The sequence below is a fragment of the Somniosus microcephalus genome, chromosome 8, assembly GCF_052327205.1.
Source record: "Somniosus microcephalus isolate GS21.2 chromosome 8, FLI_Smic_1.0, whole genome shotgun sequence".
Classification (NCBI taxonomy): Eukaryota; Metazoa; Chordata; class Chondrichthyes; order Squaliformes; family Somniosidae; genus Somniosus; species Somniosus microcephalus.
The window spans coordinates 56,892,453-56,909,961 of record NC_140994.1 but is presented as its reverse complement, the minus strand read 5'-3'; the positions used below and the strand labels follow the sequence as shown (position 1 = coordinate 56,909,961).

Here is a 17,509-nt window from a genome sequence, read left to right as displayed (position 1 = left end):
AGCCACATATTCAGAGCATTTCTGGATGTGGAGCGAGGCTGTAGATCTTCATGTAGAAGATCGCACAGATGTGCAATGACAGGCTTAGAGAATCACACCCTTCTAACACAAAGCTCCTCCGAGAGGTTATCGAAGAACTGGCACAGCCTACAAACACGCTGTGGAGAGTAGGACCTGGTGGGCTGGTGTCTTCTGTCATGCTGCCTTATTCTCCTTGCCTCCACGTGCTGTTATTCCTCCTCCTCCTCCTCCTCCTCCTCCTCCTCCATAAAGGTGACAAAGAAAGATGTGCACAGGGAGAATGGCCATATCTTCTCCAGAGTTTTTCTGAGTGGGGTGGGAGGGGGGAGGAGGTGGGAGAGGGCAGCAGGGGTGGGTTGAGACTGTAGCACTGTTGTGGGGAGGGGATGGGGTAAAGTGCTAGCTTCAGTGAGCACAACCCACAAAAACAGGTTGAAAAGCCAGAAATCCACAAAGAAAAGCTCTCAAACTCCTCACTTCCACCTGAAACAGATGACTGGGGAGCAGCTGTGCCAGTTTTCTCTGGGTGTAAATGACCCAGAGTTCAGTAATGGTGTAAAAGCAGGAAATTTTCATTCACAGTGGCATCAAATGACTGTTGAACCTATACAAATGAGCCCTGCAGGACTTGGGAGGGCAGATAGTGAAAGCTGCTAAAAAGAATGATGAAACTCTCATTTAGTGCCTAAACTATGGATTGCGCTAAACACAAATTTCCCCAATCGTTTCGGCACAAAATTGGCGTATTTCTGATGCCATTTTTATAGGTACATTGTAAAGAGCTGATTTATGGTCGCTACCATGAAGGGCATTGTATTTAGTGGAATCGGGCATTTCAAAATCACATTAACTCTCCGTTTTTTTAGCAGCTTACAGAAATCTATGAAAAGGGCATTTAATCCACTTTCTGGAAAGAATGTAAAATAGAAAGAAAGATAGAGCTTGTATTTATATAGCACCTTTCACAATCTCAGGACATCCCAAAGCATTTCACAGCCAATGAAGTACTTTTGAAGGGTAGTCACTGTTGTAGTGTAAGGACACACAGCAGCACAGCAAGGTCCCACAAGTGGCAATGGGATAAATGACTAGATTATCTGTGTTTGTGACATTGGTTGAAGGATAAATGTTGGCCAGGATACCGAGGGAACATTCCTGACCTTCTCTGAATGGTGCCATGGGACCTTAAACGTCAGCGTTAGCGCAGACAGGGCCTTGGTTTATCGCCTCATCCAAAATACAGCAACTCTGACAGTGCAGCACTCCCTCAGTACTGCACTGAGGTGTCACTTTAGATTATGTACTTAGGTGCTGGAGTGGGACTTGAACCCACAACCATCTGACGCAGAGGCAAGAGTGCCACTGCTGAGCCATGGCGATAGCGTACAAAGCCTCAATGTTCACGAGGTAATTAAGACGGTTGAGTTGTTGTCAATTAGGAATGTCAGTGAGCCCAACTGCGATCTCAATACTGCAAAACATAACACAGATCATACAGATCCAACAAATGTGAAAACAAGAGTGTTACAAACGATGCAAGGTAATAATTTGTATGAACATGTGATCAATCCTGTTGTTCTACAAACCTTATACTTTAGTTGATTCTGTTCAAAGCCATAGGAAACAGAAATGTTCTTACCATGCAGCAGGCACAATACTTTATAATCCCATTTACACAGAGGCTTTACTCCATATTAAACCCAGTATAAATGCTTAGATTCCTGACAAGAATTTAAATCTGGTGAAGAATTGATATGAAACCTCACATGAGAAGAAAGGGATTCAATGCTAGCTTCCCACCACAATAACTGCAATGCAAACTCTCAACTCCAAATACCATACCAGAACAACACGCCTCCATGTAATATGTATAGAAACATAGAAGATAGGAGCAGGAGTAGGCCATTTGGCCCTTCGAGCCTGCTCTGCCATTCAACGAGATCATGGCTGATCATCCAAACCCTAGCACCCGGTCCCTACACCGACAGCCATCCCACCCAAGCCCTATCCCCGTAACCCCACGTATTTAATCCCCCCTAACACTAAGGGTCAGTTTTTATCATGGCCAATCAACCTAACCCGCACATCTTTGGACTGTGGGAGGAAACCGGAGCACCCGGAGGAAACCCACGCAAACACGGGGAGAATGTGCAAACTCCACACAGACAGTCACACTACATATCTTACTTTCTATATTTTACTACAATCAGAATTACTCCTGATAGCATTGTCTTCATTATCAGAGTCCCTTGCTGAGAAGGTGAGTGTGAATAAGGTGACTCAGATTCCTATGAAGAGTTACCTACAACAGAGTATGACCAGATTTGCTGCAGTTGCCAATGTAAACACTCATATTACTATTTTGGGTGCTCCTGAATTACTGAGAATAGCAGAAGATTAAAGTGCTAACATGTGCTCAGATTTAACTAATTTGAATATTTTGTTATTACACAGATCAGCTTGCTGTTTTCTTTATTAATATTTTATTGGAATGTTCACATTAAACCAATACACTGGCATCGTGTCAATGCATAGATTTTATGAAAGGAGCTTCTCAGTACAAAACAACGTCAACATAATCTTGTAAAATTCATCAAAAGATAGATGTCGAACTCCCTCCCAAATATATTACTATGCCTTAATACTTCTTAATTAACTATGCAGCCCAAATAGGCTAAATAGAAACTGCACTCTTGATTTTTTCAGTTAAGCACATAATATGCAATACCGACAACTACCTAATTGTGTGACTATTTAACAATCTTAGTTTGGAACAATATGATAATACTCATGATGAGCTGTTGAAGGATTTTTTTTTAGAAAACCTTAATTCTGAGGGAAATGTAGTCAAATTACTATTACGGCATTCAACTAAATATTCCCACTTTGGATGATGTCCAAGAGCTTTAGAAGAAACTCAAAATATTTTCAAAGAGGAATGATTTATGCCTTGGTGAGTGATAATAATCACATTACATTACAGACCGTCACAGACCCATGCTATGATTGGCCAACATCTGTGCTCCATCTGACAGCAGATTAGTATTCCGCACACACTTATCCTCTGTTCCACAGTCGTCAGTACAGCTGCCTTTTACAAATACATACCAATACCTTGACATTTGCACAATTACAAACCTTTCAAAATGTAAACAAGCTGAACCTATTTATCTAGGTGTAATTCTGCTGAAATAATGAATTTATAAATTCAATACATTTGATTTCAGCATGTGAGAGCTGGATTTAATGCTTCAATTCACCTATCAGAAAATTCCTGTTCAAAATGATAAAGCACTTTTAAATCCAATATTCCCAAATTGTTGCTATTGGAAAGGGATGTTAAGTATGTGTTGATGTTGATGATCTCACCATGTACTCTATTTCACAGATTTGTCACACCCATTCTTTCTCTGACAGGGTTGATGCTCAATTTATATGCATATTGTATATTGCTTGTGATGTGGAATGCAAGTCTGAACAGAAATGAAAGAGAATGCCACTGGATACACAAAGCCACTGAAATGAATTGGAATATGCTGGTGACATTTTGGCAACATTTTAAGACACATCTCGTAGCACTCTACAGTAGCTAATGATTTCATCTTTAACACCATGCAGTGTTTATTGTGGGAAAGAATGTCAAATATATATTACAGGCAGTGACATCAGTAAACAAATTATAAATCCAAGCATGGGTGTTACAATAAAATGGCAACTACTGCTGTGGAAAATTAGGACTGAATGCCCTTGTTTCTTCTCTGGCTTTTAAAAATAATATTCTATTTAACTCTGCATCTGTCTCATGCCCGATTAGAATAGTCTATACAACACACATTAAATGCAGAAACAGAAACCCTTTCAGGAATACAACATTGAACACCAAACATCAACACATATACCAGGCAGGATTTATATTACAAATAAATCAAGTTATCCTGTTATTTTTACTATTTTAATTTCTTCAACTACAATTTATGATGCCACACTTAAATGTTCATCTGCAATATACTGGACCACTGCAGTCTGCAAAAAATGATGTTGAATTATTTATATTTAATGATGCCTATAAAATGTTGCTGGCTTATTCTCGGACGTCTCTTTATGAGATGGATTGTAAAATATTTTAGTCCTTATTAAGGATGAGTTAAAGGAAATGTGATGGTTTGTTGCCAAACATAACTTTCTATTCAATGTTCAGACATGTACTCACCATTAGTACTGCAAAGTTACCGAAGTGCATACATTGAATGGTGGTAATATTGCTTGCAGAGCCTGTTATATGGCACCCTTTAGCATGCCAACCACCGTGCCCATCCAAAAGGTCAAAATCCCAATATGCTGCAGTGGGATCTGCACCCAGTGCGAAGTGCCTCAGAACAACGGTAATGGGTTTAGTGAGGTTCCCGAAGCTGCACCCATCTGCAGAAGCAAATTGAATTAGGTAAATGGAGTGGAAAAGCTTATAGCTGAATACTATGGACACAGATCTGGAAGGTTTTGAACTGCAAGAATCGAAGGTTAAAAAATTACTTTTGTGCTTAAATATCACAATAAAAACTTCCAGCACAAATTATGAATTGTAATATAATTGCAGAAAATGAAACTGCTAACTCTGTCTTTCACAAAGCATTCTGTTAGAATACATTATAAAGAAATGAAAACTTATTATAATGAATCAGAATAAAGCCGCGCTAGCATTTCAGCAGGACAGACACCGGCAATTTTTCTTTAACCCTTGTTTACATTATCCTCGACATATGCATTTATGCTTTATGCAAATTAAAGTCAACTGTGTATTCTGAGTGTTCCTGATCCCCCGCATAACAAAATTCTTTCTGTAATTGGGTAATTTAAAAAATAGAATGCAGTACAAAAATCATTTTTAGCAATGCATGCTGTGTATGCCTGATTACATGCCATGCATTACATTCTATATTGGAATACAGCCTGAATGATGGGCATAAAATAGATACAATTTCAGAACGGATGGACTTGTTTGAATAAGTTACATAATTAGATATAGTAATCACGGAGAACTATAGAAACTGACATTAGAGATTATGATGCAGCTATTAGACACAAATCTCCCTTTTACATCCATATGTAGCAACAAATTGAAGGTCAGCAACACAACCAGTATTATTTGAATCAAATGCTACATTTTGCAAATGGTTTGAAAAGCAACCTACTGCAAACAGAGAAACTGCTCATGAATCTGCTCATTTTCATTGTCTCTCAAAGTAAAATAAAAACCTACATCAGATGTTAAACAGACATGCTATTTAGCAATCTTGTGCATATTATTTAAACTATCAGAAATATTTACATTTTCAAATTTAAAGAGGATCTTACCTATTTTGATAAAGACAACTGGAGTCGAAACACACTTGCGTTTCCCATCATCGGCAAGGTTTGATGAGTTACCTGTACTGGGAAAGAGTTTTCCATTCCGGAATACAATAAATTGCAGCTTGCAAGATGAGTTGTCAACAGAGTGCAAGGCTAGGAAATGAGTGAAAATTGCTGGTGGCAACTGAACTGATGCCACTGCTATGGTGTTCTGTAGAATTAAAGAAAGAGGAAAAGATGTGAGTCACAACATTGTTGTTTTCAATATTTTCCTTTACAGCAATGCATATGAACTGTCTCTTTTACCGACAGATTGGAAGCTACCAAAAAAAGGAGTCATAACCAGGGGAATTGCTATAATTCAGTGCATTTTAACAAACAGCACATTTCAATTGCCTGAGAGAGCCTTTCTGGTCAAGCTCCCTGCTGCAGAGGTGAGAATGGTTCCTACCATCCATGCTAGAGGGTTACATCAACACTGCAGATCTTATTTAAAGAGACAACCTACCAGGTTTTTACCCTTCACTTGCAACAGAATCAGACAACTCACATACAGAATGAATTTCTAAAAGATTGCATTGAAGTGTTTGTTCTCAAATAATAAGAATTGGCAGTGAAATAAAATGCCTAATCAAAGTAAGCACAGAGAGAAAACATATTTAAGTAGTTTAATTCTAGATTGTCTTCACATAGGCAACACTACTTTCCTTTATTCCTCTTAAATGACAATTATTCATTTGGGTTTGTCATCTGCCACATTAATCACACATCAGAATCAAAAGCCGTCAGTAACTCACAACATACCCTCATTAGGAAGCTAATGTAATATTCTCACTGCCCAAAACTCTATTTTTTTTTATTTGCTGATTTGGCAAAGCCCTTGGAAATAAACTTCAAACTAAAGTTTCATTTAAACCTTTGTCCACAATATTATACATTATCTGTCATTAACAACAGCAACTTCAGTGGCATTTACTGTATGTGCAATTATAAATCAGAATGGTGATTTCATAAAACCTTCGCAGCAGATGTAATATTTGGAGACGGAACATTGCTTCAGGCCAGGTAGAGGTAGAGGCACACTGTGCAGCAAATGCCAAAAGAGGAAAACAGAAGCGAAGACCGGGAACAGCCATTGACTCTACTCGGCCAATGTCCCAGCAGGTGCGATGCTTCATATCAATTATATTAAACAGTGGATGCACTGCGCCCTGTTCCTACCCCACTCTGGTGTATGTCAAAAGCCAACCAGCCCCTCTCCTCATTTGTCTCCAGCTATGGAGTCAGAAGCCAGCAAAATAAAAGTAAATATGAAGCAAGTTTGCAATCTTTTAATTTTAAATATAAATGTTAATTCAGAGACGATCCACCATGGTAATCTGAAGAAAACAAGCAGGAACCCGAAACTGCAGGCTACACTCTGTGCAATTGACGCTGTCAACAACAACAACTCCAGGTACTGCCCCCACCACCGACCCACCAACTGAAAACAGAAAGGGGATGGATGTGGCCCACTCCACAGAAAAGCAATCAGTAGTGAAGCCAACACCACATTAGCCAGGAATGTTACTGAAAGTGTTACGCCGGTAACACCATGAAATGTTATGGTTAAGCAGTTGTTTGCCAGAATTTCAGGTTTTATTATATCTCAGAAGGGAAGCTGTTTCCAGATACCAGGTGAATGGTCAGAGTTAGATTAGCATATCCAGCAAATTCTCCCGGAGTACCAAGTTCAACTGCACTATACAGGTGCCGATTTGAAAAGGCAACTTTTCCAGGTCCCTTGTTGTTCTTGGACTTAAAAAATTTGATGCAGGACAAACAACAACTCTGCTCCCTGATGCACAACAGATCACAGGATTACAGTCAGCAACATCAGCACTGGTACTTGTTCCTCAACAGGGATGCCTCCACACACGAACCAGTTCACTCCTCCCATCAACTTAGATTCAAATTCTATAATGGGGTAGCTGGCAACTAGACCCCATCCATGGTAAATGAAGCCCCAAAAATGTCACTTTTGATAGCAGTGGTCTTACCACATGGCCAGTGCAACCCAGCCCCTCCTGGCTGTACAGATCTCCTCTGGTGTGGTCGAATGTCCACAGCAAATGATGAACATGCACACAATCTTCACACAGTGCATAACCAGCCCTGTGAAAATGAATCTGGAGGCAGAAACTCATTGATGCCTTGTTTTGACTGCTCAGGCACCCGAGGGAATGCTATCTGAATGCTGATTCACTAATGCGCTTGGGTGTTTTGGCATACGATTTGAACATTCTAAATAAATATTCTAGCATAGAACGCTGAAATTATTAGACCACATCATTGGCTGATGTTTCAAAAATATAAATTCTGGAATAAGGTTTTCAATTTGATGCAATATTCTTTGAAATATCTTTATGTACAAAGTGATTAAACTCTGCATTATTTTCTGGTGACTATTATTGTATGCTTATTAAATCATAATTACGATTGCACTATTGAAGCAACCCACTGTATATTGGGATGGAGATTCTGTAAAATTTTCCTGAGATTCTTTTCAAGTTGAAAATTCAGGGAGATTTACGATTTTATTAAATTAATGAAACAACGCATTTAGTTTATGTGGAACAGGTATGCATTAATCATATTTGGTTTTGTGATAAGACATATCAGTAATCAGACACACATCAGTATTCAGGTGTGCTGTATATAAAGCAAAATGACATTGAAAATGTAAGCAGATAATATTTGTTCACCCATAATGTCTTCAGCATCATTTTTCTGTTAGCATTACTCAGAAGCAGGAATTGGAATCTGCAGTACTGCTCCCATGACAACCAGCTGCCTCCTATATACAGTATCAATTTGAATTTGTGCAGGCCATTTCCAATACACCATCCAGCCAGAAAAATATAACACATCTTGAGGTAAGAGAATAATCCTCGCTATGCAGCTTTATAAACCCATGATGCAAAACAAGCGGTTTAAATGCACAATTTATAATTCAATAGCTTTGTAGAAAATAGTAATTGTTGTTTTCCCTTGCTTCTAATACATGTTGCTTTACATAAATGTTAAGTTTGTATCACAGTTATAACAAAACAATTAAAGGAACTATATTAATGTAACAGAAACATAAATGTGGATTCCCATTCCCCAGTTTGCTATCTGTTGATCCTGCATCTAGTAATTCCTTCATCATGCATCTATATCATATTGTTTTGGACACGCTGTACACTTCTCCTGCCAAGTACTATTACAGGTCATTAATAATATGTCATGTCAAAAATTGCACCTCTTTAGACCTCACAACCCATTGTAATAAAATGTTAAGTACAGTTCAGTTTAAGGCAAGTGCAGCAACTGAACGAGATGAGAATAAGTTCAAAATAATCAGTTTGTAGCAGAGACAGGTTATTATATTTAAAAGGGATTCTTTGATGGATTTAAAATAACTTTTGAAGTATAATTACAATCATTAAAAGTGAAATATATCCCCAACCATCATCTTGTCAATGTATTCAAGGATCTGCTGGAAACTGCCATTATTTGGGGTCTCTAAGATCACATTAAATGAAAAATAATGGTTAGAATGGCAGCGACACCATTGTCAGTATACACAGTGACTCACTGTATAACTTCAGGCAGAAATGTTGGTGCATTTTTCTCTTAGACTGTTTGTCTTTCCTTATAACATTTGTTGGTATAAAACCAATTTGTAGCGATTTGAATCAGCCTCTGGGTGATTTTGTCCACATAAAAAAATTAGCAACAACAGTTTGGATGATTTTTTTTTCTGGCAAGGAGGGGAGAAAGTCCAGACTGATTTCCACATATCTTTACCAGTACCGGCATTAGAGGCACCAAACCTGTAACCACTGATTATTTAGGAAAATAGGAACTTACATGGTTGTCTATCTGACCAGTCCCAATGTTCAGAAAGCACTCCAGCATATCTCTTGTACTCAATTACTTCTTTCACTAAAAAACTATCTAGCTCCCTTTTTAATTTGCTGCTAGCATCAACCTCCAATGTCTCCTTGAGTACTCTATTCCATGCATTCAACACGCTCTGTCTGAACTATTAGAACACCTTCCAGCTTCTCAGGCTAAGTCCCTACCCCCTGGTTACAGAGTTCATTTCATCTATACCCATTAGAGGCTTGAAAAATGCGATAAGCTCCTTTCCGAGCATTCTTCTCTCCACTGGGTCAAAATCCTGGAACTCCCTCCCTAACAGCAATATGGGAGTACCTTCACCACATGGACTGCAGCGGTTCAAGGCGGCGGCTCACCACCACCTTCTCAAGGGCAATAAATGCTGGCCTTTCCAGCGATGCCCACATAGAAACATAGAAGATAGGAGCAGGAGTAGGCCATTCGGCCCCTCGAGCCTGCTCTGCCATTCAATGAGATCATGGCTGATCATCCAAATTCAGTACCCTGTTCCTGCCTTCTCTCCATATCCCTTGATCCATTTAGCTTTAAGAAATATATCCAACTCCTTCTTGAATATATTTAATGAATTGGCCTCTACTGCCTTCTTTGGCAGAGAATTCCACAGGTTCACCACTCTCTGGGTGAAGAAATTCCTCCTCATCCCTGTCCTAAATGGCTTACCCCTTATCCTTAGACAGTGACCCCTGGTTCTGGACTCCCCGACCATCAGGAACATCCTTCCAGCATCTAGTCTGTCTAGTCCTGTTAGAATTTTATAAGTTTCGATGAGATCCCCTCTCATTCTTCTAAACTCCAGCAAGTACAAGCCCAATCGACCCAATCTCTCCTCATATGTCATTCCTGCCATCCCAGGTATCAGTCTGGTGAATCTTTGCTGCACTCCTTCCATGGCAAGAACATCCTTCCTCAGATAAGGCGACCAAAACTGCACACAATACTCAAGATGTGGCCTCACCAAGGCCCTGTACAACTGCAGCAAGACATCCTTGTTCCTGTACTCAAACCCTCTCGCTACGAAGGCCAACATACCATTTGCCTTCTTAACCGCCTGCTGCACCTGCATGCTTACTTTCAGTGACTGGTGCACAAGGACACCCAGGTCTCGTTGCACTTCCCCTTCTCCCAATCTATTGCCATTTAGATAATAATCTGCCTGCCTGTTTTTGACACCAAAGTGGATAACCTCGCATTTATCCACGTTATATTGCATCTGCCATGCTTCTGCCCAATCACCCAATCTGTCCAAATCATACTGGAGTTTCTCGGCATCCTCCTCACAGCACACACGCCCACCCAGCTTTGTGTCGTCTGCAAACTTGGAGATATTACATCTAGTTCCCTCGTCCAGATCATTAATATATATTGTGAATAGCTGGGGTCCAAGGACCGATCCCTGCGGTACCCCACTAGTCACTGCCTGCCACTCGGAAAAAGACCCGTTTATTCCAACTCTTTGCTTTCTGTCTGCCAACCAGTTCTCTATCCAAGTCAATACCTTGACCCCAATCCCATGTGCCTTAATTTTACACGCTAATCTCTTATGTGGGACCTTATCGAAAGCCTTTTGAAAATCCAAATACACCACATCCACTGGTTCTCCCTTATCTATTTTACCAGTTACATCCTCAAAAAATTCCAGTAGATTAGTCAAGCATGATTTACCTTTTGTAAAGCCATGTTGACTTTGTCCAATCCGGTCACTTTTTTCCAAGTGCTCTGCTATTACATCCTTTATAATGGACTCTAGCATTTTCCCCACTACCGATGTCAGGCTTACCGGTCTGTAATTCCCCATTTTCTCTCTACCACCCTTTTTGAACAGTGGGGTAACATTAACTACCCTCCAATCCATGGGCACTGTTCCAGAGTCTATCGAATTTTGGAAGATGACCAGCAATGCATCTACTATTTCTAGGGCCACTTCCTTAAGTACCCTAGGATGTAGATTATCAGGCCCTGGGGATTTATCAGCCCTCAATCCCATCAATTTCCCTAACTTCCCGTGAACGAATAAAAACAAACTATAAACAGTCACTGCAGCCTTGCACAGTGCAAATACAAAGGTTCACAAAGCTTGGCAGCAACAAAAGCAGTAATGTAGTGTTAACCTGCTATTAAGCAGAAAAAAATCATTTTAAAAAAGCATTTATATTTTCTCCCCTTCATTTATTTAGGTCTGCCTATATCACACACCATAGTCTGCTCAAAAAAGCAAGCAAATGACCTGCTCCAGGCTTTTGTAACCAGTGGATAATAGTGGTTGCAGGGCAGCAGCAGATTCTTTGCCCTTTGAGTTTCCTTCTGTCTTTGGGGTTAAGCTGTGTTTGGTATCTATCCTGATAGCTGAGATTAGGAATTCACTCTATGAAGATTCACCAATCAAAATCAGATCTTACTACTGCATGGTACTGCTAAAGCTCCATTGTGGCATGGCACAATGCTACCTACATTAATGCTAAACTAAACTAATTATTAATAATTTACTTTAGAACAGGCCTTAATATAAAAACTAATAATGGGTTAGTTTAAATGGTAAATCAGTACTAAGCACCAAAATGAATTCAGACTGTTCTTATTTCATAGCTAAAGGAATATCTCTCTAAGAATAAATAACATGAGAGGTTTTGATAGAGGTAATGGGGAAAAAAATATTCCCTCTGGCGAATGGGTCAATAACTAGAGGTCATGGATTCAAAATCATTGGAAAAAGATCTAGAGGGGAGAGGAGAAGTTTTTTTTTCCACTTGGAGAGTTGTAGGGATCTGGAACACTCTACCTGAAAAGCTGGTGGAAGCTGATTCCATAAATAATTTTAAAAGGGAGTTGGACAGGTACTTGAGGATGAGGAACTTACAGGGCTACGGACAAGAAGCGGGGATGTGGGACTAAGTACGACTGCTCTTTCAAAGAGCCAGCACAGGCATGGCGGGTCAAATGGCCTCCTTCTGTGCTGTAAGTTTCTATGATTCTATGAACACTTTTATAATGTTTTTCTTATACCAAATGTTATCAAACTTCAGTGTGGAGCAAAGCAAACTGATTGGAAATTATGGGGGCGATTTTGCCAGCCCTGGGGAGGCGGGTTTGGAGGCGGAACTGCCGGGAAAATGGCAGAATTTGGGGGCGGGTGGCAAACCCGCCCCCAACCCGCCTCCATGCCATCTTCCCAGGAGGCGGGTAGCCAACCCGCACCGGGTCCCGTCTCCTTGGGGGCGGGAAGGGATTAAAGCCTATTAACTGCCTGTTAACAGGTAGTTAACAGGCAGAAAATAGGATTAGCCCCTTTTTGCCCTCACAAGTGCGGGCTTCCCGAAGGCTCCAAAACCCACCAGCTCAGCGAGGCGAGTACTGGGTCTGCGGGGGTCGGGGTGCTGCAAAAGTGTGGTGTGAAGGTAAGTGATGGGCGCAAGAGTGGAGAGGTGAGTAGCTGAAGTAAGTGCAAAGTGTTTTTAAAAGTGTACTTACCTTTGTTTCTTCCTGCAGGCTTCAGTCGATTTCTATGCAGAGAGTCCCGGACCTCCATGTTGCAGATGAGAGATGGCCTTTGCATTCTCAGATCCAACAAACATCTAATTTCTGTTAAAGAAAGAAGGTTGATGAGGTCTTGTATGCAAGACCTCATCAAACTGCAGAGATTGTCAGTGTTTGACAGCTTCACAGAGCTGTCAAACGATGACAATTCATCTGTCAAAAATTTTTGACAGATGAAACGTCATACGTTGACGTGCTCTGCAACTGGCTTTCTCTTGATTGGCCTGCTAAGCCTGCTGAGTGGGCTTAACAAGGTCAATCAAGGGAAAATAGCGTAGGTTGACCACAAATCGATGGAGGCGGGACTGAAACCCGACAAGCAGCAGACCCGCCTCCAACTCACCCCCAGTCACAAAATCGCCCCCTATATATAAAAATAATTAAATAATTTTGCATGAAACACTGGACACCCATCATTGCTTCCTCAAATAAATGTGGCATCCTTTAAGGAGAGAGTTCAATTCTACTGTGTTATCCTATTCCTTAAATTGTACAATGGTATGGCAGCAGCTTATGCTGCTAAAACATCCAATGAAAGGTCGAATGAATGTTGAAACTATATTGAACAAATACCGTCATCTGCATTACACTAAGACTGAGCAAAGAAGAACATTTTTGATTTCTACTACCAAGATTAGAACTGGCTTGTATAATAAAAGAATTTTAATACCCTCATTTAAAAAAATGATGTATAGAAATGTCAAATATATTTTCTAGGATTGTTAAATTTAAATTTGATTTGGAAACGTAAATTATATCATTGCTTTTATTAAAATAATAAAACAGTCTCTTTCAACACTGTGAAATATGCTTATGTTGGTTTCATTTTCCCTCACAGCAAGTCCTTGCTGTAAACTGGCCATTTTTAGCTAAATGTTTCTCCATCAATTGTTGTAATTCAAATGTAGACTGCTATTTGACAAATGTGTTAGGTATTCTAATAAGCCAAACTGAAGCACAGAATGCTCCTCTTCAAGGAAAATAACAAAACAATAAAAGAACCTTTCGTTCAGAGAAACAGATGGGCTTTATCTGACGAAGCTTCAACCGCTTCCTGTTTACTGCTTTCTCGTCAAATTTGTTCTTTTTTTTTACAGTGATCAGATGAGGTGGCAAAATGCGTCATAGTAATACCTTGGGCTGTTCCAAACTGTCACCCCGTATTTGCTGCCTCTCCAGCTTCATCAATAGAACGGGAGCTGTAACAATAAGGGTGGCTTCAAGCAAACAAAAGCTATTTCAGATCAGCTGATTTAATGCAGGAATCAGGGGTGAAATTTGTCGTGGGCAATTGCACAAAATGGGCGATAGCGAATCAATGGGAAAGAAAATTGGGCGGTGTGAAACGAGCTGCCGATTCGCTCTCACCCATTTAGTGTTACTGCACAAGACAAATTTTACGACATGATTCCTGAGTGGGTCTGGCAAATATTATCCCAATTTGATCCTTCATTATTGTATGAAGCTATCAACCCACAGGACATTACATGAGCAAATATTAATGATTTCAAGTTCTGAATTGTAGTTATATTAGGAAAATATACCTTGCCACTACATCCAGTGCTAGTCATTAATCATCCTCATTTGTCTTGCATAACTTTCATACATGTCAAGTGATTGTCAACTTTCATATTAATATAAGCCATCAATAAAAATCAATATTTATCCTGTTTTATTGAAATTTACGATACAGCAGTGTACTTTGAAAACCATCGGCAACATTGGTTTTGGCAGAATCTGGGTAAATACACCCACAGTTTTCAGCTATCTATTTACGTTGTTAGAGTGCAGTGAGATGGAGATCTACACACTTTGTGACATAATTCAAAGTGACTCACATCTATCCATCCTTTCCTATTACATCAGATCAAAGGTTGCCTCAATAGAACTTCTGTCATGACAACAATGTTCAATCTGCTGTGTCAGTTTAAGAATAATGGGGTAGATCTTTATGTGACCGTTTCCATCAGGGCGAGGTGGGCAGAATGAGCCCGATGGAAGCGGTCCAACACCTATTTTCATGATCAGGCCTCGGTAGCATTCTGCTGGTGATCCTGGGGGAAGACCAAGGCGGGTTAAGCATGGGGTGGGGGAAAGGTTGATTTTGTGGGGCCAGGAGGAGCATTAATGCTTCTCCTAACCTCACAAAAAAATACATTACAAACCCTTTTTTTAAAGAACTTTCTTTGAGCGGCCAGCAGTGGTCCCTTTAACGATTGCTGGTTGGGCTGGTCAACTCCAAGTACCAATAGGCGGAGTGTGCGTGGTGCAGGTTCCACCCATTGGTACCTCAAAATTGCATTAGGCTACTTTTGACATCATAGGACCCAAATTCCTGGCTTGAAATGTGTCAATGAGGCTCCCGCCTATTTCCATGCTGCCCATTTCAGAGTCCCCACCAAAATGGCAGTGATGCAGACGTTGGCAGGTACTTTTCGTAACTTTTTTCTGTTATTCCCTCTTACTTTGGTACTGTGCACAAATATATCATGTCCATTCCTAGTTTTCATATCTTACACACTGAATAATTTAGGTACAGAATACATAAGTATGACATCATTATATTTTGCTCCGATTCAGAAGTTGAAGTTTTCAGAGAGGCAATCAGTTACTTAATTTTGTATCTCGAGGCAGTTCTAACATTTTTATGATACAGTACGAGTCCATGCCAACGCCAGACAGTCCGGGCTTTCCCAGAACAGTGCAGACTCAGTCCAGGCTCAAGCTTGATAAATGGAGCCTGGCAAAGAACTGCTGGATAAGACTAAACTAATGCAATTGTAGAATAATTTCACTTATAAACAATAAAAACACCAGTGACAATTAGTTGTGGTACCAAAGAGGTGGTGCAACTCTACTTTCAAATCTACATTTGTTTTACGTCCCAGATGATGTGTTTAGGGCCTCAGTAGTAGCTCGCTGCACCATTTTCAGGACCACTGCACCAATAACATTCAAAAGGGAATTGGGTATATACTTGAAATGGCTGTAGGGAAATTGGACTAATTGGGCAGCTTTTTTAAAGAGCCGGCACAGGCACAGTAAAGGAAGAAGGAAAGACTTCCATTTATACAGTGCCTTTCACAGCCTCAGGGGCTGCGATTTTGCCAGCACTCAGAGGGCGGGTTCGGAGGCGGGTCAGCTGTTAAATTCAAAATGATTGACGGCAGGTTGTCAACCCGCCGCGATCCCGCCTGTGTGTGAGTTTCAAGAGTGTCGGGTTTGCGATCTCAGAACAGACCCGACACCAAGCGGCGGGCGAGGGATTTAAGGCACTTAACTCCTTGTTAAGTGCTTGTTAATTGCTATTTGGACAGCCTTTTCCTATTCTCCTGCATTTTAAATGGGTTTCATGACGTTCGGAGATCACGTCAGGTAAGTATGTCGGGAGCAGCAGCGAGCTGCATAGTTCCCAGCTGCAACTGCAGTATAAAAGCTGAAATCTCACATCTGTTCACTTTCAAATGTCAGAGGTGTCTGATTTCAGGATTTGGGTGACAGATTTGATCTGTCTGGAGGCTGTAAGTTAATCTATATGCACTGTCACCTCCTTGGAGCAAGCTCTCTCACCACTGACAGATCACTTCTGCCATCTCAACTTCAGCTGCCATCTATTCCAGCAACATCGGTGCCCTTGAAAAAATCTCACCTTGGTCCTCTGAATCCCTCCACGATCAGCCCCAACACCAACATCACCAGGCACACCAACATCACCAACAGCAACACATACCTTCTCCGCAATTACCTGATGCTTCACAGGACACAGGGCATCAGCACCCGACAACACTGCTGCCCGGGAGGCCAGCAATGTCATCACCATGGCCATATTTACTTCACTTGACGCTGTACACCCTGGCTGCCACATGATGCGCCAGTTTGGCACCACCCCACACCAGCACCATAAGACATTCCTACAATGACCAAGCCATTCCTTTCACACTCATCACCATTGTGGGGGGGGGGGGCGGAGTTATGTCTCACCTCACAAAGACCTTTCCAAAGGTGAACACAGATCTGTACAATGAGGCAAAGTGCTGAAAATAAAGATTTCAATGTTTGACAACACATTAGCAGAAAATTTACACGAACATTGCGTAACACACCCAAGTGCCTACCCTTGTGTGTTGTTAGTTGGTATGATTGGACTAGGATGAGGGTGTGTGTGAGGGGTGGCTAGTGAGATGGGGAAGTGATAATGTAGATAGAGAGGGTGGGTGGAGGTGCAAGGTAAGTGAGTAAGGATATGCAGGAGTATGGGAGGAAAGGCAGAGTGATGGGGATGTGATGAGTGGCACAGCAGGATGAGGTTGAGTGTGGCTTTGCAGTAACGTTTTGTGATCTACTGAGATCATTGAAAGGTTTGCACCACTGCAGCTTGGTCCTCCTGACAACATCTCTGCTTGTGCCCTCCTGTGTAACGTGCAACCAGGCTGCGTTGGTCTCCTGGGGAGCTCTCTTCCACCCATGGGAAGGGAAGAGAACCTCCCTGCGTGCTGTGACTCCCCCCAAAAGCATATGGAGGGAGTCATGGGAGAGCCTGGGTGCAGCCGTGCACCACTGTGCTGTGCTTGTTAGTGTTTGCAGCACCTCAATGCTGTAGAACACTGACAGCACAACTGTCAAACTCCAGGTGGATGCGGCCCCTTTAAGGAAACCGGCT

The 17,509-nt window shown here is 41.1% G+C and overlaps 1 protein-coding gene across 1 annotated transcript in view; it reads right to left on the bottom strand.

Annotated features, from left to right (window-relative positions):
- The window catches only part of adgra1b (adhesion G protein-coupled receptor A1b), a 1,141,355-nt gene that overhangs the window by 549,956 nt on the left and 573,890 nt on the right, over window positions 1-17,509 (bottom strand). Inside the window, exons 13-14 of the mRNA XM_085994744.1 lie at window positions 5,374-5,581; window positions 4,232-4,440 (exon numbers count right to left, since the gene is read on the bottom strand). Coding sequence (XP_085850870.1) covers window positions 4,232-4,440; window positions 5,374-5,581 — 417 coding nt within the window. The remainder of the gene's footprint in view (window positions 1-4,231; window positions 4,441-5,373; window positions 5,582-17,509) is intronic.